This window comes from Accipiter gentilis, chromosome Z (genome assembly GCF_929443795.1).
Source record: "Accipiter gentilis chromosome Z, bAccGen1.1, whole genome shotgun sequence".
NCBI classification, from domain to species: Eukaryota; Metazoa; Chordata; class Aves; order Accipitriformes; family Accipitridae; genus Astur; species Astur gentilis.
This window is the reverse complement of record NC_064919.1, coordinates 74440808-74463744: the sequence shown is the minus strand read 5'-3', so window position 1 is coordinate 74463744 and position 22937 is coordinate 74440808. Positions and strand designations below refer to the sequence as shown.

At 35.3% G+C, this 22937-nt stretch overlaps 1 protein-coding gene across 7 annotated transcripts in view; it reads left to right on the top strand.

Moving 5' to 3' along the window:
* The window catches only part of NIPBL (NIPBL cohesin loading factor), a 177816-nt gene that overhangs the window by 151459 nt on the left and 3420 nt on the right, over positions 1-22937 (top strand). For 5 of the 7 annotated variants that reach the window (XM_049794610.1, XM_049794613.1, XM_049794611.1 and 2 more), the window contains 22 exons: positions 1344-1433; positions 1681-1895; positions 1996-2098; positions 3021-3119; positions 3219-3365; positions 4541-4675; positions 6112-6210; positions 7412-7465; positions 8671-8779; positions 9703-9839; positions 11410-11550; positions 11866-11959; positions 12070-12224; positions 12490-12580; positions 15890-16063; positions 16622-16812; positions 17606-17713; positions 19018-19218; positions 19628-19774; positions 21128-21423; positions 21742-21916; positions 22536-22721. In XM_049794610.1, the coding sequence (XP_049650567.1) occupies positions 1344-1433; positions 1681-1895; positions 1996-2098; positions 3021-3119; positions 3219-3365; positions 4541-4675; positions 6112-6210; positions 7412-7465; positions 8671-8779; positions 9703-9839; positions 11410-11550; positions 11866-11959; positions 12070-12224; positions 12490-12580; positions 15890-16063; positions 16622-16812; positions 17606-17713; positions 19018-19218; positions 19628-19774; positions 21128-21423; positions 21742-21916; positions 22536-22721 (3147 nt within the window). Of the gene's footprint in view, positions 1-1343; positions 1434-1680; positions 1896-1995; positions 2099-3020; positions 3120-3218; positions 3366-4540; positions 4676-6111; positions 6211-7411; positions 7466-8670; positions 8780-9702; positions 9840-11409; positions 11551-11865; positions 11960-12069; positions 12225-12489; positions 12581-15889; positions 16064-16621; positions 16813-17605; positions 17714-19017; positions 19219-19627; positions 19775-21127; positions 21424-21741; positions 21917-22535; positions 22763-22937 lie in introns of those variants that run through there. The other 2 variants (XM_049794612.1, XR_007505028.1) reach the window with 2 other exon arrangements.

The following is a 22937-nucleotide window of genomic DNA, read 5'->3' as shown; positions in this document are numbered from 1 at the left end:
ATCTGCAAATTTGCTGAGGGTGGACTCGATCCAACTATCTATCTCATTGATGAAGATATTAAACAGTACTGGTCCCAGTATGGACACCTAAGGGACACCACTCATCACTGATCTCCATCCAGACATTGAGCTGTTGACCAGTACTCTCTGTATGCAACCATCCAACCAACTCCTTATCCACCAAACAGTCCATCCATCAAATCCATATCTCTCCAGTTTAGAGAGAAGGATGTTGTGGGGGACTGTGTCAAAGGTCTTTTACAGAAGTCCAGATAGATGACATCCATAGCTCTTCCCCTGTCCACTGATGTAGTCACTCTGTCAGAGAGGGCCACTAGGTTGGTCAGGCAGGACTTTACCTGGCTGTCTCGAATCACCTCCCTGTCCTCCATGTACCTTACATACATACAGGAAATGTAAGTATTTCCTCTTAAATAGCCTCTTGGAAAAAAATACATTCTGTTTTTAACATTCATACAGTTTTGATATTACAAATCTGATACATAGTCTCCAGCACTGGTTTTCAGATGAGTATTTCATATCTAGTGCTTTTTTTGCATCTTAGAAGTGCTTCACAGGAAAATTAATGTTACCCTATTCTGCAGATAGGCTTTATACAGCAGGTGACATTCTTTTTAAATGTTTGTTTATTCTCAAGCTTTTTGACTGGTAGAAACTTAGTTGGATCTCAGAGAGCATGCTTCTTTACTGCTGGAGCTCAGAGGTGTTTGGGAACAACCTCTCTAAGTTTTTTCCTAGATTGAGAACTCTCCCTGCACTTTTTCTGTATGGATGCTTTATCCCTGAAAACAGTTATACCAGATATTTTTGCAAAGAGATAAGTTTTTTTTATTTCATTGATGTTTTCCATACCTTTTTACTGTTGTGTGTTTAATATTTCTTCTTATTTTATTATTTTGCCTTTTATCCCTTGTTCACCTGAGAATTCACTGTTTCGATATTTAATATTTGTGAGACAGCTACTGATGACTTTTATAGGTTAAACCTTGTGTCAGTCTGCTGTGTGTGATTTCAGCCCTTCATTTTTCCTCCATGACAGAGGGTCTTCACACAAGATCATAGAATGAAAATCAATCAAATCAGTTGTCCTGTTTTAAATCCCAGTCTTATTCTGCTCTTAATCTTTTTTAGATTTTAGAGCCACAGTCTAATTTGTTTCAGTCTCTATGCAGTTTCTAAGTAATTGGTTAAAAAATTGTTAATGTTCTGCAGTTACCAAAACAACTGATTTCAGTGTGGCTTATATGTGGACATGCAGATTTTCAGATGATAATTACCACTGTGCAATATCTGTTTTATAACTATCTTTCTATTTCTGACAGGTTTCAGGAGGAGAAGATGAAATTCAACAGCTGCAAAAGGCTTTGCTAGATTATCTGGATGAGAACACAGAAACTGATGCATCCTTAGTGGTAAATTTCAGATTTCTGCTGTCAAGTGTATATAAAAATAATTTCAATAATGTGTACTGACTAAAATGATTTTCAGTTATGCATATTAGTGCTTCAGTTAAATTGTCACCCTAACATACACTGTTGATTGTGTTTTCCAAAATATTGTTGATGCATTAGATTCACTTAATCTCATTATAAATCTGTTATTTTTCCTTTTCTGTATCTGTTGTTTTTGTTTTCTGTGCATCCTGCTATATTTCTCCAGTTTTCTCGGAAGTTTTATGTAGCTCAGTGGTTCCGTGATACAACTATGGAGACAGAAAAAGCAATTAAATCTCAGAAGGATGAGGATGCATCTGAAGGAACTCATCATGCAAAAGATGTTGAAACCACAGGACAAATCATGCATAGAGCAGAAAGTCGCAAAAAGTTTCTTCGCAGCATCATTAAAACTGCTCCATCTCAGTTCAGTATATTCAAGTATGTTTCAGTACCAGTTATTTCTTTATTATCCATGCATTTGATGTTTTAAATAATTTTTGATAAGCATGTCCTAATTAACACATGGAATTTGTTGCAGGATGAATTCTGATACTGTGGACTACGAAGATGCGTGTTTGATTGTTCGCTACTTGGCCTCTATGAGGCCGTTTGCCCAGAGCTTCGATATTTATTTGACACAGGTAAACTGTGCCGGAAGTCTTGGTATAGTGAAACACAGTTGGTTTCTGATTCCAAACACTTTTGCTGTAGTGTGCCATATCTGTTCATTGTTGAGCACAGGTATTTAACTGGCCATGATGACACCATGTGCTTTCATATTCTGTATTGATGACATAAGTGATTATGTTCTTTTTCTTGCATGTGTTTCATATGTCACATTGTACCTACATTATTTTATTTGTCCATGTATGTGTATGGCAAAATCATTACAATTAGATGCGCACAGTAAGAGGATGATTACAAAATGTTGAAATCATTTTCACAGTTTCAGTAAGATGCATGCTTATTTGGTAATATTAACTCATGAAATTGAGCTTGATTTGTTTTGAAAATAAAGCCAGCTTGGTCAGTTGCTTGCAATGCATGTTACTGTCACTTTGGAAGCTGTTGTTTGACCAGTGTTGTTTATTTGCTTTTTCTGGGAGAAGAGCGCTAAGGTGTTGGCATGGTGACATGTTTGAACTCCAGTTAGTTTAGGTTGTGTTACTTATATTGATCTGCATACAGACCCATTATTAAAATTATAGTGCCCAAATCTAACTCTCCTGTTAAAAGAACCATGGTGAAAGCCGCAACTGAATGACAAAAGCAGAGTTTGAAATAAAGGGACTTAAAGTGAACATACAGACTGTGTAAATCCTGTTTGGACCAGTCTTAGAGGTGTAGCAAATCCTAGTAAATATCCATGCTCAGTTATCAGTGCCACAGAACATGACTTGCATGCACCTTTTTACTGTCTGAGTAGATATACTGAATTTTTAGTAGACAGATATTCTTATATTAGTTAAGTCGTTTGCACGTTATTCTGCTGCATTCTTGCTTGTCAAATGTTGTTTGGCACTTTCCCAAAGCAACTGAATCTTTTTTTTGTTCTCTTATTAGATTCTGCGTGTACTTGGTGAAAATGCAATTGCTGTTCGAACAAAAGCCATGAAGTGTTTGTCTGAGGTTGTTGCTGTAGACCCCAGTATTCTAGCCAGGGTAAAAAAGGAAATATCTATCATGCACATACATTCTTCTGTCATGCTTAAAATAAATCTTCATTTCTTATTTTGAATATGTTTCATTTGTTCTTTTTAGCTGGATATGCAACGAGGTGTTCATGGACGGTTAATGGATAACTCCACTAGTGTACGCGAAGCAGCGGTGGAGCTGCTTGGCCGATTTGTGCTCTGTCGTCCTCAGCTTGCTGAGCAGTATTACGACATGCTGATTGAAAGAATATTGGTATGGTGACATGTGATATTTATGATAAAATAAGTGGCATTAGAAAATTTGTTTTTACCCGAGTTTATGTGTTTAATAATATGGAATGATGATCCCAAGAGTAAATTATATCTTACTGTTTTAATGAGGAGCATCATGCTTTTAAGACCAGCCTTGTAAAATGCAACACTTGTTTCCAGTGAGGCTTTGTTACATCCAAAGGTAAATACATATAGAAAGTTGTACTGCATCAGAACCGGGATCATATTCCTTTTGATTCCATTATTAAGGCACAAATTAGGTGAAATGAGGGATTTCACCACATCTGTCAAGTCTGAGATATGGGTCATTGAGGGCAGTTCAGTAGTGTGGGTGATGAGGAAAGATCTACAACACAGTAATCTAAAGATGCTATTTGTAATCCAAAAGAAAAGAAAGAGAAAACTACTTTGCTTTTCTGTACTATTCTTAGTGTTTTAAAAGGGTTCTTATTCGAATTTTTGTACAAAAACTGTTTTTTGTTTGGGTGTTAAGGTAAAATACAACGTTAATTTAACTGTAAGAAAAAACTAGCTCTTAGCATCCACGTGAGGTTTTTAGTCAATTACTACTTATTTGCTATAGTTACATCATAAAACATGTTCGTGAAGGGTTTTGAAGATAAGTAGCTTTGTGTGCATATAAGCATGCATAAAGCAGTTCATCCTGACATTAAGATTCAACAGGATTTGAATAAGGTAATATGAAGTGAAGCTCCTCATCCATCCCCTTAGACAAAGCCTAGGAAAATGAAAAAGACTGCTGCATGTATCTTATCCATAAGCTTTATCCAAAGGCTTGAATTATTACAGTTCAGATCTACAAATAATCTTGTGTGTTCCAACAAAGTAACTAAAGCATCATCACATCTACTTGTCAACTCTTGAATTAAGAAGTGGAATTATACATTTGCAACATCATGAGCAGTTAGGTAGGAGGGTATAAATGGAGGAAGCATTTCAGCATTCTGGGGACTCATCCAGAACCTTAAGAATTGTTGCAAATAAAGTGGTACTGCTGACCTTTTGTATCAGTGCACTCCAGAATATTTTAGCTGGCTTTTCTAAGTAAATTTTGCAAGTCAGATTGGGTGATCTTCAAATATTAATTCATATTTCTCATTTGTTTTCAAGAGTGTAATCCTTTTCTCTTCACAGGATACTGGTATCAGCGTCAGAAAAAGAGTCATAAAGATACTTAGGGATATCTGCATTGAACAACCGACGTTTCCCAAAATTACAGAGATGTGTGTGAAAATGATTCGGAGAGTCAATGATGAAGAAGGCATTAAGGTAGAATGAAACATATCCTTCAGGATTTTAATTATTTTTATTTTAGTGTTTCTATATTTTGACAAAAAATCAAAAAAGTATTGGATTGCTCCTTTGTAATATTTATGACTTTCATTCACTTTTAATTTTTGAGAGCAGATATCTTGGCTTTCTAAAATGCTCTCTGACTTGTTTTTCTTTCTGTTCTGTCTTCTATTTTCTTGAAGTTCTTGCTGACAAAAGATTTTTAGAAGTTACTTTCTAGAAATTTTTTTTCTTCTTGCAAGTGTTGTCTCTGGTACTTCTAACAGGTAAAATTGACACATAAAACTTCTTTCTGCAAACAAAATAAACTTTAAGTCAAAATTAAACACTTGATGTCAATATATGCCAGATTTGTAAATTCTGCATATAAAAATTATAAAGTATTCATCTGTGCTAATCTTGCATTAATTCTGAATGTTCATTGAATCAGTTATTCCCCCTAAAATGTTACTTGCATGATCATACTGTACACTTTGTGCAATGTATATGCAGAAGGGCACAAAACAAAGATCATGTGTTAAATCATAAACCTGACAATGATGGTTTTGTTTGATTTGACAAAATAATTTTAAAATTGTTGGGTAATTAAGAACACACCTGTAATAATTTTGTATCACATTTTCGGTAGGATTTGAAATTTGAAACTTTAAAGCTGCAGCATATATTTTTACCACTTGAGATAGGTTAATGCCAAGTGCTTTCTGAGAAGACTGTTAACCAAGAAGTAGATAAACAGCTGGATCCAAGGTGCTGCTGGGAAAGGAGGATGACCTTGTTCTGTCTGGTCCTTCCCCTTGCCTTTCTAGCAACATCAGAAAAAATGAGGCATTATCTTCAATGTGTTTTTTATGTTTCAGTGAATGAGGAAAGCTTCTTACAGCGATATGCCTTATTAGTAATTTGGGAATAATTTTGTTCACTTTCATTCTGTTCCATTTTTACCTCCATCCTAAAACATTGGAAGGGAATGTACTTCCTGTGTTTGGATATAGAGACTTGGCTTCTTTCCCTTTTCCACCTTGTCACAGCTGCTTTGAAAACTCCAAAGTAACCTACCATTGCTGCTAGTTCTGCTGTAGAAATCATAATCTTGTGTTCAGTTGTCAGCTTCTCAGGGTACTGTGTTTTCCTGAGGCATGCAAATTAATGCAGGAAGGTGGTAACTGAATTTTCTGTAGCATCAGTTTCCAGTGATCATTTTGCTGAAGCTTGCTTAGAGGTCATTATAACTCCTGTAATAGTAGCTCTGGGTCTGTCTCAGATAACATTTCCTACAACAGTCTCACTTAGGTTGATGATTCCTTATGAAATGGCATGCATCGTCAACAAATCTATTGTATGGATGTATTAGAAATAATACCTGCATGGCAACATAAGTTTATTTATTTCTACTAATATTTTTTTTCCTTCAGAAATTAGTAAATGAGACATTCCAGAAGCTCTGGTTTACTCCAACTCCACACCATGACAAAGAAGCAATGACAAGGAAAATACTAAACATCACTGATGTGGTATGTTAAATAAATTTGAGTTAAGTTGTGTGCAAAATTTGGTTATGCTTTTAGTGTCTTTGAAATGTTGTCTGTAGTTTTTTAGAATACAGTAATTTAATTGTCAGATGGTTTTCTTTTCATATCTCCTGGCATTGAATATATGCTAAAATTATTCATCTGATGGAACAGGCTGTAGGAAGGAAACTTTAAATGCTCACTACTCTGCTGGTAATGATAACTGGGACCACACTATATTCAGGTTGTATAAAATAGTTGTTCAGTTAAAACACAACAAATTTCTATTCAATTTAACATTTTCCAAGAATTGCTAGTAGCAGCATAGAGTTAAGCCTAAGAAGTTGTCTCTTAAAACAGAATTTTCCCCAAACAATTGATAACTTTTATTTCGAAAGATTAACATATAGGCTCATGTTCTCACTCAGGGTAAACTAATATCTGCATAATTGTACCTACTTTTTAGGAGCAGCAAATTAAATAGCGTGTCTCCAAAATAACAAAAACTGTTTCAAATAAAATGCTTTAATTTGTGGTGAAAATGTGTTGTGTAAAACCAGTGTGCTGAGAAGGAGTTTTAATATAAATTATACCAAGATGTAAATATCAAATAAAAGTACTCACTTCATTACTTAAAATTATGGCTTTAAACTTCATCCTGCTTTTCAGTATTTTTACAAAATGGTAGTCTAGTGTGCACTTTTCCAGACTGAAAAGTCAGTCAATTTGACTTCAGCTTAACTCTTAAGTTCTCCTGCTGATTCTACTTTGGAGAACCTGTGAGCTGGTCCTGACATATGATACCAGTGAAGGCTAGGTTTGTTTATATAAAAATTTGTATATACCTATATATATAGATGCATGTTCATTTTTAATATGTCAGGCTTGTATTTGTGCTTTAATCTGTCCAAAACATTCTACAAAACCAAAATTTGGTTTACATTAGAGCCAGCAATCTTCAGCAAAATATGTAGGCTTTGTGTTGTATGGCATATAAATTCTGGAGTCACTTAAATGGTGAGAATCATTTTTCAGATGCAGAAGACAGTTTCTGATCTCCAAAGATACAAAAATCATTGTACTGAATGCATATGAAAATTCATGTATGCATGTTTACTGGTCCTTTAAGATGACATCTGTATTGAAGTAATTTTTCCTCAGATGCCTTTTTTATTAACCAGTTTATTCTAAAAAATACTTCTAGGTTGCAGCTTGTAGAGATACAGGGTATGATTGGTTTGAACAGCTTCTTCAAAATGTAAGTAATGAATTTTGAATGTATGGTACGTCATTGTTAGAACTTTAACATTTCTTTACTAAAATGCATAGAAGGGGGACTACAAGAGCAATCCTTTACAGTAGACAAATTCAATTCATGCCCTTTAAACATCTGACCTTTTTTTTTAAACTCCAGTGGTGCAATTTTCTTTGACGTTAGTTTCTGTCTTTCAATATGATCTGCTTTAAAACCACTTCTTGGTTTCGGGAGGGGTTTTGTTTGTTTGTTTTTAATTTCATAGTCTCTTCAATAATGAGTGACATAAAATGAAGTCCACAGCTAAGATACTTAATTCTGAAAAGAAGCATCTGGGGTAGTGTAGATTTTTTTTAAATGGTAGATAAGTGTGTTTTCACATCCAATATATCTGTTACACAGTTTGTAGAAGCAATGAATCTTCAGAGTATAGGTTACTTCTACATTACATTTTACTCTGCTTATTCTAAGAATTGAGCTTGCTTTGTTTATATCTTTTAACCTGTGTTATCATTCTCCTCTACATCTTGTATGCAGTGGTTAATTTTCAAGCAAAAAAACCCCCCTTTTGATTTTACTTTAGCCTGGGGTGCCATGAAAGTAGGTAGCCGAGTAAACCAGAGCCTCTTAATGCCTGCACTGAAGACGAGCGTATGGTCTCAGTCCTTCTTAGATATTAAAGCATCTTCATGGACTCAATTTCAGTACCTGAAGTCATATGGAAGAAGGCTAACTGTTTAAAATGTTCATAAAACTGTGTTTTTTCTTCATCTGATATTTTTGCTTAGTGTCAAAAGCAACATTCCTTCTGAATTTGCTCTTTTTTTCCCCTAAGCATTTTAAAAGCCTTCTAGCTCCTATTAGTTACTTCTGGCATCAGTAACAAGGACCACATTATTGTTTTCTGCATTATTTCATTAAGCATGAAGTTAGCTTTCATCCCAAGGCAAAAATCAGTAGAACTTTTCTGTACTCTTCTGTTTTTTTCATTGCAATTAATTTTTCTTTACTTGTCTTGCATTTGGGTTTGATTTTTTTACTTCCCTTAATTTTTTCTTCACCATTTAACTTTTATGGAGAAGTTAAATAAACACTTTTGTAGTGAGAAATCCTTATGTATCTGTAGTAATTGTTATAGAACCACCATGCATCCAATGTAAATGAATGCACCTTTAATACTAAATCATTGTTGGTTTCATCTGCTACAGCTGTTGAAATCGGAAGAGGATGCCTCATATAAACCTGTGAAGAAAGCCTGTACTCAACTTGTCGACAATTTGGTTGAGCACATTCTTAAATATGAGGAATCTTTATCAGGTAATATTATTTACAACCCAGTAGCTAAAATCCTTTGAATTTTATATGATACTGTAAAAGTGGTTATTCAAATTACTGTTGTGAAAAGTTACTGTTGCAGAATTCCTGTTAAAAAACTGATGTTAATGAATTACTGCTTTAAAGTTCATTATGAACTTTTGAGCACTGTATAATAATTTCACTAGCTAACCACAATAACCGAACTAGTTTTAAAATAACATGTTCAAACTTTTAGATAACTAAAACAAACGTGGCAGGTTTTATTTGCATTAGTATGTTCTGCAGTTGTAATAGGAATCGTTGGCTGGGCCAGTGTTTTGTGTACAGTAAGTAGTTTAAAAACTAGTAATGTCTTTGAAACATCTTTGCATCTTTTTTCACATATTTTGTGATCATGTATGTCATGGTTTAAGCCTAGCCAGCCACTAGGCACCATGCAGCTGCTTGCTCACTACCCCTCCTCCCAATGGGATGGAGAGGAGTATTGGAAAAAAAAAGTAAAACTCATGGGTTGAGGTAAGAGCAATTTAATAACTGAAGTAAAATAAAATGTAATACTAATACTACTACTAATAATAATGATGAGAAGGAATATAATAAAATAAAAAAATAAAACCCAGGAAAAGACAAGTGATGCACAACGCAGTTACTCACCACCCACTGACCAATGCCCAAGCAGCAATCTGCCCCTTCCAACCAACTCCCCCAGTTTATATACTGAACATGATGTTCTATGGTATGGAATATGTTAACAAATGTTAACACATTATGTTCTTATCTCTAATCTAGTAAGAATAATCTGTATTGATCTTGAAAGAGATGTAATGAAAGAGATATTCAAATGAAATTTAAGGCCTATGTTTTTCGTTGATCAAACATTACTAGTACTTAAAATCCTTTTTGTATTTTCTAATCTTTTGCAGATTCTGACAACAAAGGTGTGAATTCTGGTCGCTTGGTTGCTTGCATAACCACTTTGTTCTTATTCAGCAAAATCAGGCCCCAGCTAATGGTCAAACATGCCATGACCATGCAGCCGTACCTGACCACTAAATGTAGTGTAAGTAGAGAAAATCAGTCTTATTTTCCCCAGATAATTTAGCATGGAAATGAATGGCTGTCTTGTAGGCTTTCTTGTAGGAAAGTAAAATTAAAATTGTGGTTTTATTTCATGGGCATCCTAGCTTCTGAAGATACTAGAGCCTTTTGATGATCTCTGTAGCTTCTAAGATGCTCTTCCTCACTCTCTACCTGCACATTTTACAGCCAAATGAAATTGAAACCTGTGCTTCCTCTTTCTCTGGAGCACTAAGACCCAGTTTTTCACCTGTTATGAAATAATTTCTTAAAATTGTTTTGTTTTATAGTCACAGTCTTAGAAGTAGTTAATATTTAACATACGAATCTTAAGACTAAGGATATGGTTTCATAAGATAGAGTGATCTAACGTATAGCAAATATATCAGAAGGAAAATGTCCTGTTCAATCCTGTTCTGTACTTCACCTCTCACTTGCCTAGCTCTAGTATTTTTATATTCCTCTGTAAGACAGTTTAGCTCACAATGTAATGTGGAACCCCCAGCCTCTGGTAAGATGCCCCACCTTCTCTGAAACACTGTGGCACTTTCTGCCATTTTGATTAGCACAGTTGGCCCACTGAAGGTTTTGATGAACCCCTGATCTGGCAGAAGGAGCAGGGCAGGATCATGCAGCCATGGCTCAAGGAGGAGCTTGGGTGGGTGGCAGCAATCCATTACATCAGGTCAGCTGCTCAGGGCAGGCCTGAGAGTAATTGTTATCAGTTTGGATTGTAGATATAGCCTAGAATTTTCCAGGTTCAGCCCTGGAGCATTCTCTAGGCACATTTAAAACAGAATTTTAGAGCTGCTTATGATCAAACAGTGTAGGAAAGGGTTATCTGATTATTTACTTGCTGCAACCCATTTAGTGGGCTACCTTGGTTTTGTACTTGTACAGGTTGAGATGAATTGTAGAATTAACTATTGTCAGCTTGAATATGTTAAATAGCTTGATAGTAGCATTTGGGAATTATCCTATCCTGATTAGTCAGCTTGATTCATCAAAAAAGTCAATTTCTAGCAGGATGTATCTTTAATAGGTAAATGTTTTCCATAGGTTCCTCACTTAAAATACATATACAGTTGTCATAATGCAAACCAGTAATAATTTTCATTGTAATTTCTACATTTGTGCTCATTATTACCTATTTTGTTTAAGGCACCTTGAGTCATAGCACAACTTCATTTTGTTGCTGACACCTGTTTCCAGGTGTTGTCTGTTCTCTAGTGTGCATGTGGCAGGAAGAGTTCCTATATTTATTGTAGAACTCCAAAAATTATCAGGACCAAAGTTTTCAGGTCTGTCACAGCCTTGATGAGAGGTGAAGTTGTACTCATACAGATTTTTTCCAGAAGTTCTGTAGAAAACAGAACTAGCTTTCATAATAATACGTAATTTAATAGCAGAAGTAAGCTATATAAATACTCTTTTACATGTTTATCAGATATCTTACATGAGTTGGGAGTTTTGACTATCAGTGCATATTAATAATACTTAGCTTATAGGTAACATAGCCAGAATTTTAAACGCTATACATACTGTTGTTTCAGACCCAGAATGATTTCATGGTGATCTGCAATGTTGCAAAAATCTTAGAGCTTGTAGTGCCGCTGATGGAGCACCCAAGTGAGACTTTTCTTGCCACTATTGAGGAAGACCTCATGAAACTCATCATCAAATATGGCATGACAGTAAGCTTTTAATTGCTACTATTCAGTTGATTCCTTTTTACATTGTAAAGTAGATGGTTATGATTTAAAGTCCGTCTTCATTATAAAGATAACTTTTGAGTCATGAAAACAAGTGTACTTGGTTTACTGGAGTTTGTATGTATGGTTGCTGTATTTTAATGAGTTTGAGCAGGTTTTCAGAGCAGTCTAGGACATGGTCATTGCATCTGTTAGATCATTAGTTATAGTTCAGCATAGCTTTTTCCTACATAACTTCAGAAAAACCTCAATTTTAACGTCTAAATATATAATTCATTTGGTCTTTCTTGCTCCTAGGTTGTTCAGCATTGTGTGAGCTGTCTTGGGGCTGTTGTGAACAAGGTCACCCAGAACTATAAATTTGTGTGGTCCTGTTTTAATAGATACTATGGTAAGTAAAATCACAACGTGTAATTGTCGCTTTTCAGTTTTGGCTCTAAGTCTTATCTTAGGGATACATCATGATTAAACACTATGATCAAAACTTTTATCTTACTGCAGGAGCACTTTCAAAATTAAAAAGTCAACACCAAGAAGACCCCAACAGTACAATACTTACTGCCAATAAACCAGCACTCCTAAGATCACTTTTCACTGTTGGAGCACTGTGTCGGCATTTTGATTTTGATCAAGAAGATTTTAAGGGCAACAGTAAGGTAAAATAACTTGTATATACTCTCCGTGTCTTAGATACATTGAATGCTCCACTTTAATTTGAAAGCACATTATTCCTAAGCCTTCAAAGCTATGTATTTTTTCATAATACATACAATATGGCTTTTTGGTTTTTAAATAAGTGGTTTTGCAAAGGCCATGCAGTAAGATTATGTTTCTCCTTTCTGATATTTATGCTTTTTATAAGAGATTAAAACAATTTGTTTCGTCTTCAAATAGCTATTGTTTTTGTTTTAATTTGCTCAGGTTAACATTAAGGATAAAGTACTTGAACTGCTGATGTATTTTACAAAGCATTCAGATGAAGAAGTACAGACAAAAGCCATTATTGGCCTTGGTAAGAAATATTAATAGTTTTTATTATTCTGCTACAGTAAAAATCTGTGCATATCAGTAGGAACTCATGTATTTGTGTAGTGGCAAGGGAGTTTGTTTAAAATCAAAGTTTACTGTGTGTTTTATTTGAGAACTGGCTATAGAAAAGTTGTGAAAGGGTTGCTAGTTGCATACTTCTGCAGCAGAGTGGATGCTTTGGACAGTGAATGCCTTTCGATGTGTGACCAAGTCTTAAAGTGCAGCAGATTTCCAAAGTAATTGAGATGTTATTTTTTCTCCAGGGGAGAGTATGTTGTAACTCCAAATCTTGTTTCTCAGTGCACAAGTTATGGTTAAAGAACAACTGGAAAAAATGCTGGAAAAACTGAGCATTTTAAGTGTAGGAGCAGATATTCTGCAGGAGTCAAGGGAACTCTGGCAGTTTATACCAACTGGGGGTTGCTCTGAGATTTTAGAAGGCATTGAGATGATGTCATAGTCTGGATATTACAGTTCGTTTTGGATTTTAACTGTATTTAATTTTTTAAATAGATTCTTTATCTGAAGGCATTAGTGTGGTATTTGCAGTACTGTATGAACTGCCATTGAGTGGTTTATACCATGTTCATCCTCTGCTTAAGGACAAAAACTGTACATGTGAGAGAATCTTGTCTGGGGAGATAGGCCTTGGTTTCTGGAAGAGTTCAGTTTATGGTTATGGCTTAGTCTAAAGAAAGTTGTCCCTGAGGCCTGTGAACTTGCATTGTATAATTTAACTGTGGACAAGAATTTGCCTCTCTGTATTGCTGTTTAGGTGGCTTTTTGGATATCCTGCTTCAATTCAGGCTAGGAAGGGCTCCGAGGATAAAGACCAAGACTGAATCTTGATTTCATACTCTGTGAGAAACCATTTCAGACAGCTGAGCGGGATTAATGGCTTTGGAGTTGCCTCTGCTGCAGGAGCAATGCTATGGTTTTCTGGACTAGTTGGAGTTTTTCTAGGTATTACATCAAGGTGCACATACTTACTGTAGTCCAGTCCAGTTGTAATTGTCATCTACAGAATATTGCATGTGGGATAGGGGCCGTCTTCCTACCCATAGACATGGTTGTTTTGCTCATGGATATGGAGAATGTTGGATTCACCAAAAATGTTTCTAAATTATAGACTGAACTGTGGTCAGTTGCAGGGAAAGGAGGAAAATGGGGGTGGCTGTCAGTAGTCATTCTTAAGATATTTTTTTTTCCTCTGTTTGTAAGCATATCAGTCTTTATTTTAACTAAACCTCAAACAACTGTTTTCAGTGATACATTGATCTCGTCTGAGTACTGGTTCCATTTTGAGGGTAGCTGTTAGATGTAAGGAGATGTGGTAGACAGTGCAAAGTTCCACCTTACAGGCTGGTAATTGAGCAAAGTTGTCAAAGGCGTTCAATGTTTGCATGCAGCAGTAAGTTGAAAAGGACTAGCAAGCTAATTCAACTTCTCACATGATGCCTTCACTGTGTATAAGAGTGTGTACTTTCCTATCAGCAATTGTTAGTGTACCATTTCAGTAAGGACACTCAACGGTTTTAGCCTTTGCTTTGGCATATGTCACTGCTGTTGAGGGATTAAGGTTGACTGTAACCTTAATGATTATGGTTATGCTTCTCTTCAAGATGTGTACTTGCAAGGCAGGTTGAGGATATAAAATTTTTAGTAAATTTAGCTAAACCTGTAAGTATCTAACAGGTACTACCTTACTCAGCCAAGTTCAGTGCTTACTCTTAACACTCTTAAGAGAGTGAAAACAAAGGTATGAACAGAAAAGTGGTATGAGGGCAGCCCAGAGATGTGAAGCCAGTCCTTAAAAAAACACACCAGGTGCCTTTTTTCATCTCCTATGACAAATTCTTATGCCAAGTAAGATTTCTTCCACACTTGCAGGGGATGGAAAAATAAGAATTTCCCTGAGAATACTGGTGTTTTACACTCCTTTAAGTGAATGAAGGAAAAAAAGTGTTAATGGGTTGTTACACATACATGCATGTGCTTTTCACTTTTAAAATTAACCTTAAGAAAGGGGTTGGACTTGCTCAGAGGTGGTCAAGTTATAATCAATATACACCTGTATAGAGTGGACGGTTATCCCATATACTCCAAAGACCATCATCATTCCTTTTTCTTTTCCCCTCTTTCCTCTCCACCTCACCTGCTTCTCTCTGCTTCTTGTTTTGAGACTGAAATTAGATCTTAAACACACTGAGGTCTTGCCCTTGACTTAAAAAGACTTTACTTACACTGTCTTTTCTGTGGGTTTGGAGGAATTTTGAGAAACTTAGTTCAGTCTTCCCTTTGTTACAGCTATTCTTACACATTGCTTTTGCATAATTTTATTTGCTCCCCCCCTTGCCATTTATCTTCATAAGTTTTCTGTGTATTCATTCAGAATCTTAGTTTCCTGTGGTCATAGAAAGTACATTTAATGTCTGCTTTTCTTCAATAGCCTAAAAAAAAAAATATCAAAAAGTTAAACGTAATTTAAATTGGGATGTTATGTTCCCATTAGTGTTTTCTCATGATGCTCTGTAAAAGTTTGTCAGCAGCACTTCTAATTCTACATATGTGATCTAAAATGGTATATACTGTCACTAATTTAGAAAAGTTTTTATGAAGTATAGACTAAGAACAACCAGTTCCTTGACAAGGGTAAGGATGCAGCTAAAAACAGTTCTACAGTGTGTTTCTTACAACAGATGTAGTCTTGGGAACGCTTCAGAGAGTTTTCAAGAGAAGACCTTAATAGGTATATGAATAATGACAGCAAGAGGTATAAATTTTACTATGTTCACTGTTGGTTTTTTTTCTTTTAAGATTTTATTTCAAATACTTGTGATATTTATCAATTTTTTCTCATTTGCTCTGCCTCCATATGAAAAGTCTTCACAGTTTCAGCAGAATGTTTTTCTCCAAATGTATTAGAAAAACAACAGGTAATTTTTACTAATGTGCCTCCCTTGTTTTTGTGAGAGTTCCTAGTCATTCGGATGCAGGCCACTACACTGGACATGCTTCCAGACCTGTATAACTCTTCTTAGCGCAGCTGCTCTGTGTCAACACCCCATCTTTATCCAGCAGTCAGGGCCAATAGAACTGTCATGGCTAACAGAACTCCTTATAAGCTATGGATGGTGTCCATATAGAAAAGCAATACTGTCTGGACTAGAAAAAGCTATGCTGTTGGGAGGAGATAAATTTCATACCTCTATTTTGAAGAGATTTAAAAAGCAGAAATACAATTTCTAGATTATAACAACATGGAATATTTCCTCTTTTTTTCCACTCTTAGGATTTGCATTTATACAACACCCAAGTTTAATGTTTGAACAGGAAGTGAAGACTCTGTACAACAGCATTCTTTCAGATAAGAACTGTTCAGTAAACTTAAAAATCCAGGTGTTAAAAAACCTCCAGACCTACTTGCAGGAGGAGGATACACGTATGCAGCAGGCAGACAGAGACTGTAAGTGTTGAGTTCTTCTGTGCTAATGAGGCATGCAAACCCTAACTTTTCTTGCATACAATTACTATATACGTGAACTGAGTCACTTAAGATTGTTATCAGATCATTAATATTGTACCCAAAGTATCTTAGAGTAATTTTCAAAAATACAATATGTGCATAGGTATATATATATAATAGGTGTATTATTTACTTTCAAGTTGTATAAATCCTGGAAGCGATCCAGAATGCGTAATTGCTGTAGTGATGGTAGTAACACTTTTTTATCAAAATCTCATCTAAGGTTAATTTGCAGATAGGAAACAATACAACATAAGAAATTTTTTAAATTAAAAAAACCTTTATTAAGGAACAAGACTTCAATTAAAGTCATATCTCTTTAGTTTTTTGATGTAAGTTTACCATCAGACTGTTCTATGTTTCATGAGGTCATAAACCCATTTTAAGACAGCTGAAATGTGTGTGTATTGTGAAGCTTAAAGATAGCATGCATCAAGTAACGGCAAAGTAAATTATTATACTGTGGTGAGTGTGCTATTGCTTTCATCCTTTTTACAGGGAAAAAAGTAGCAAAACAGGAAGACCTGAAAGAAATGGGTGATATTTCCTCAGGGATGAGTAGTTCCATCATGCAGCTATATCTCAAACAAGTCCTCGAGGCTTTCTTTCATACACAGTCCAGTGTACGCCACTTTGCTCTAAATGTCATTGCACTGACGTTAAACCAAGGTCTCATCCATCCTGTTCAGGTATAGTAGGCTTTTATGATGGGAGTTTTTGTTATTCAGGTTTTCAGAGGTTTTCACACTCGCTACATAAATTTCAAGTTTTTCTCTTTCAGCTGTATTACAGAAATTTCTTATTGCAGCAAGGGACCTTTACAGAAAGCATATTTTGAAATCTGTTTTATGTTGTTTAGGCAGTGAGATTCCAAATGCTGTATTTTCTGTCTTTGGATCAGGATGTAAAAGCCTAGCCAGGGCCTGAAGAGCACGTACAAATTTACATTGGAGCATATTTCTGTTATAAATTTCAGGTGTATACCAAGTTGTTTTCTTCATTTGATTCTTTATCCTGGAAAATGTGTCAGCTTGCTTCCACCTCAATACCCGTGTCCTCCAAACTCTATAGAATTCCACAGTCAATGTCAGAACTTCAGTCATCTTCTCCATTGTTCTTTGCTTACATAATGTTTTCATAATTATTTTTTATACTGCAGCCATTTTGCATTTTCAGTCATAGGTGGTGGTTGTTTTTTTTTTCAAATGGCATTTTTTGTAGTGTAAATTGACTTTAGCATTTGAGAGAAGGGAAGTACTACCTGAAACCTCACACAACTTCTGTCATTTATAATGCTGGTCTTTCCTGTATTTTGTACTATTTTCTTGCAAAAAGTAGTCAGCTAGTAAGTTGCATAGAGCTTCCTATTCTAGTTTCTGCAGTAGTCAGAATATAACAAGAAAAATAGTGTAGTAGAAAAACAAAGTCTGAGAAAAAAAGAGGTACAATGACTCTGAATAATCATTTTGTTTGTTTTTCAAGTGTGTGCCATACTTAATTGCTATGGGCACAGATCCAGAGCCCTCTATGCGAAATAAAGCTGACCAGCAGTTGGTGGAAATAGACAAAAAATATGCTGGGTTCATTCACGTAAGTAATTCTAATTTAATATTTTCAAAATACTGTTCTGTTCTGTTGTCTAGTGTTTTAATACCTGAATATGCCTCAGCTGCAGAAAAAGAATATAAAGGAACAAATAAACAACAACTGTAAGCAGTTGTAAAGGTGATCTCGATCCTTCCCCTGTTCAGAGATTTTTGTTCTCAGAAATCAAAAGGGTATAATAGTTTGAAGTGTCTCTTCCAGTCAAAAACTTGTTTAATTTATAATTCACAGTAATATTTTCCTCACTGAATAGTACTTAAGAGCGTTTATTTGGTAAGAGGTAAGGACAGCTGTTTCATAATGATTTTCCTGTATCAGTGGACTAGGGAAGAGAACACCTTGTAAAAGTAGAAGTCCTTAGTGTATATGTGTTAGAACATTAAGGCGTCAAGGCTTTATAAATTGTAATCTAAACAAGAGGAGCATAGGAAGCTGCTTAGATCCGAGGGATCTTGCTGAAAAGAAAAATCTTAGGGCTATGTGAGGACTTGAATTGTGGTATAGTGTCAGTAATTCTGCTTGTGATGTGGAATTGAGCTGCAGCACCTTCTCCCTATTTCAGAAGGCCCCAGTCTAGGTTCAGTGTGTTTGCTACATTGTGGGACTTCTCATATCTGCTTGTATTCCACCGCAATTGAAGCTTTGCACTGTTGATGGCATTCAGACAGATACCTAATCCAGCAGGTGAAGGCTAGCAGATGAAATTTGCTATGTAGACAGCTTTGATTTTAGACAATGTATGAATGAAAAGGCAACTTTGCTGAACAGCAGCAGAGGTGGTATGAGGAGAGTTGGGTATGCAGCCTGAATAGAGATTCAGTGTGTTCTCAAACTAGAGCAGGACCCTTGAAGTAAGTAAAATCAGCTGGAAATTACAGGACATATGCAAAAAGCCCCTCATTTTCTGTTTGTTAGTCCTGTTGTACTAATATGGACTCAGTTGTTGGTTTCACTACAAATGACATCAAGCATACACATTTGGTAAAATAATCTGTTCATGTATGAAAGCATTTCAATATTCGTGAAAATTGTTTTAACTGGAATACTTGGCTGTAGTGGGTAGACTGATTAGCTGTATGTTTCTAACAGAATTTACAGTGAAGGCGGTTCACAAGACATTCTGATCTCTGCCACAAGTTCTGTTTTAATCCATTTGCCAGCTCAAAAGTTAGCATTGCCTCGGTGCATGTTTTAAAGTTAAACTTCAGATGAGCATTCACTTAAAAGGACTAAGTTTTACTGCTTTGAAAGCAATGGTTTAAATAAAAATAAATACATTTCCATTTCAGATGAAAGCAGTGGCTGGTATGAAGATGTCTTACCAAGTACAACAGGCAATTAATACCTGCCCAAAAGATCCCGTGCGAGGTTTTAGACACGATGAATCATCCAGTGCATTGTGCTCACACCTATACTCCATGATCCGAGGGAACCGTCAACACAGACGAGCGTTTCTAATTTCTTTACTCAACCTCTTTGATGATACTGCAGTAAGTATCACATTTCCTTCACTTAAAAAGAAATAAAATACATCACAAGCTTAAATTCTCCTTTTACAATGTATTTTTATGACATAATTGTTGATAACTTTATTTCTCTCCTGTACTTTGTTCTGCTTTGTATTTATCTATATAATATTACCTATATAATAGAATGCATTTGTTACTTTTGGATCATTCTGTACCTTTCTATACTCAGTTTGGACTCATCAGAAATAATGTATCTTCAGGTATGACTAAATCCTGCATATATACATGTTGTTTAGAGTCGGTTTGGGAGAGTACCTAGAATAAAATTTGTGATCATGTTCTTGCTCTAGACAGTTAGGAAGACAGGATGAATGTATAAATCTAAGATATTTGTATGTGTATTTATGTGTACCTTTTTTTTAAATTCCAGAAAACAGAGGTGAATATGCTCTTGTACATAGCAGACAATCTAGCCTGTTTTCCTTATCAAACACAGGAAGAGCCACTGTTTATAATGCATCATATAGACATTACACTATCAGTTTCTGGTAGCAACCTACTACAGTCATTTAAAGAGGTATGTGCATTTATATTTATTATGGTGGCAACATAAGCTTCTCTATAATTTGGTCAATTTTTCAGTGAATACAGTACCATTATTATGATATGGACCAGTAACATTACTTTGTAACCAGTAGTTAAAAACAAGCAAGCCTTTCTGTTCTGGTCTACACCTGGTAGACACTAGTTAAAAACATTCCTTACATTGCTGCTTACATTATTAAAAAAGAATGATGAATTTTGAGATCTTAACATCAAATCTATATCATTCCCTGATATCTTTGAGTAATAATTAATTGGAAGCACGTGAACCCAGTATCATCATGAAATACTGGTTTACTGTGGTTGTTCATATAATTTTAATAATAAAATCCAGTTGGCTGTTTTTTTGTTGTCAAGTAGTTGATGGCAGTTGCATGTGTGTCACTTGACACACTCTAAATACAAGGCAGCATATAAGAATCTGAATCATGTTATAGTATCTGTTGTTATGGCAATGCACAACGCTGTAAGAAAAATGCTTCTGCTTCTTAAAGACTTCACTGTCTTCATTTCCTAGACAGTTTTAACAGTAGAAGGTACAAAGAGTCAGAAAGCAAACCTGTTTCTAGAATGTCCAATCTGACTAGTAAGTACAAGTCAGAGTTCTTGCCTGGAAAGTACACTGCTTTGAATTCTCATCCTACCAAAGTTGGTTTTTAATCAGCTCAAAAGAGACAGTGCATTCTTCAGATTGGGGACCAGTGTATAGCACTCAGCACAGAAAGGATGAGATTCTGCTTAGGACATCTTAAGTTTTGTGTTATGAAACGTACTATGTGCAGTAATAAAGCATGTGTGAAATTCTGTAGCTCTACAAGTAGTAGAACTGATTATTATTAATACTGTGGATGATCATTTGAGGGTTTCTCTGGGCAGCAGTGTAATTCATGACATAGAATTTTCAGAGACAAGGATTAAAACCAGCTTGGACTAGTCTGTACCATAGTACATATGGAAACGTATGTGACACACAGAAATATCCAGGTGAAAGAAAAATGGAATTTTCTTCCTGATTTATTGTATTGGGCCTTATGCATTTTCCTGTCACTGCTAACGAACTTGAGCAGTCTTTTAAGAGTAACATGTCAGTGGAGTACTTGTTGCTTCAGTTCCTTCTGTAGCCACCTTGCAAAAAATGTGGGTCAATTTTTCAGCATCTTTTTGTCACAAGTAATTTTAATTTTGAATATCAAGTTATAATTAATAGAATTGTTCAGGGAATTCTTGCTAATTTAAGCCAGTAATGATTTTGGAAAGATTTTTTAGAAATGTACATGATGCTACTTACTCTAATTTTGGAATGTGTGTTAACTTCTCTGTCTTGCAGTCTATGGTGAAAGACAAAAAAAAGGAAAGAAAACCTTCATCAGATGAGGAGACTGAGAGTGACAGTAACAGTGGTAGTGAGAGCGAAAGTGAGGAGGAAGCTTCTAAGCCTCGGAGGTTACGGAAACGAGTAGATTCTGATTCAGATTCCGATGAAGAAAATGATATAAATGCTGTGATGAAATGTTTACCAGAAAATTCAGCTCCTTTAATTGAATTTGCAAATGTCTCCCAAGGCATATTATTACTTTTGATGCTGAAACAGCATTTAAAGAACCTCTGTGGATTCTCTGATAGGTAAGGATATTTAGATAATAGGTCATCTTGTTATCTAATGAGTTCTTTGTAAGGATTAAGTTTGAAAGGTTTTTTTAAAAGTTGATTGTAACTAATTGTTTAAGTAATAGATTTGCGTAAGAGAAAAAACATAAATGTGGCAAGTTGAATGTAATGAAACTTGGCTTAGAAAAAGCAGTGATTTTGTTTCTTACCAGGATGTCTATTGTATATGGAATGATTAAAATATAACTACTTATATTGAAGATTTTAAAAGCTTTTCCTTGAAATTACTTTGGACTTTCCTTAAAAGCTCTTCCTTTTTTTTTCTTTAAACAGTAAAATTCAGAAATATTCTCCATCTGAATCTGCAAAAGTTTATGATAAAGCGATAAACAGGAAGACAGGAGTGCATTTCCATCCAAAACAAACTCTGGATTTTCTGCGGAGTGATATGGCTAATTCCAAGATCACTGAAGAAGTGAAGAGGAGTATAGTAAAACAGTACTTAGATGTAAGTAAAGTTGTTTTGCAGAAAATCTGAAATCCTTTCAAACTAGGTAAAATAGTATAAACGTGAAAGTAGATGCTGATATATTGGATAAACATTTCAAAATGTTAAGTTCCTGGTAATCTTACGTGCTATACTGATAACTCACCGCTTCCTTTCAGGATGTTTAGCAGGACTATCTTTCAAAGACTTCTAATAAGTTTAAACACAGTGTAAATTAATTTCAACTAAAGGATATTCATCTTTATGGAGTATTTTCTAATTTCTGGTATCCATCTTGTATACCTCTCCCATATAACTTGTTCACTTTATCCCTGACTGTTTCCATCATAGGAACAGAGACTAGATCTAGTGTATTTACTCTCCCTCACTCCCCCACCCCCATCCTTAAATATCAATTAGAGAAAACTTGCCAATTTGGAAACACAGGAAGAAAGCTTTTACATATCTAGTAAAAAAAAGAGAGGAAAGTTAAACATTTGTAAAACAAAACAAAAGCTGTTCAAGTTTGAAGTTGTCTCCCGTTTGCTTCACCCTGGTTTTTCACCTTGCCATTTGTTTTTTGTTTAATATAAATGTCTGTTTTTAAGTTACAGTGTGGACTAATCTGTTTTTTTAATAGTTCAAACTCCTTATGGAACATTTGGATCCTGATGAAGAGGAAGAAGATGGTGAGGTGTCAGCTAGCACAAATGCTCGGAACAAAGCAATTACCTCGCTGCTTGGAGGAGGCAGCCCTAAAAACAATGCAGCTGAGACAGAGGACGATGAAAGTGATGGGGAGGATAGAGGAGGAGGCACTTCAGGGGTGAGGCGGAGGAGGAGTCAACGTATTTCGCAGCGTATTACGTAAAATGATTTTTATGTGCTTATAAATGTCAGTCTATTATATTAAATGTACACCAAGTAATGTAATCCACATGAAAGAAAGCATTTTGTAGATAGAGATTCTCTACTTAACCGTTTATACAACTTTTGTAGAAAGTTTAACAGAAAAGACAATAAAAAAAAAAAAAACAAACTA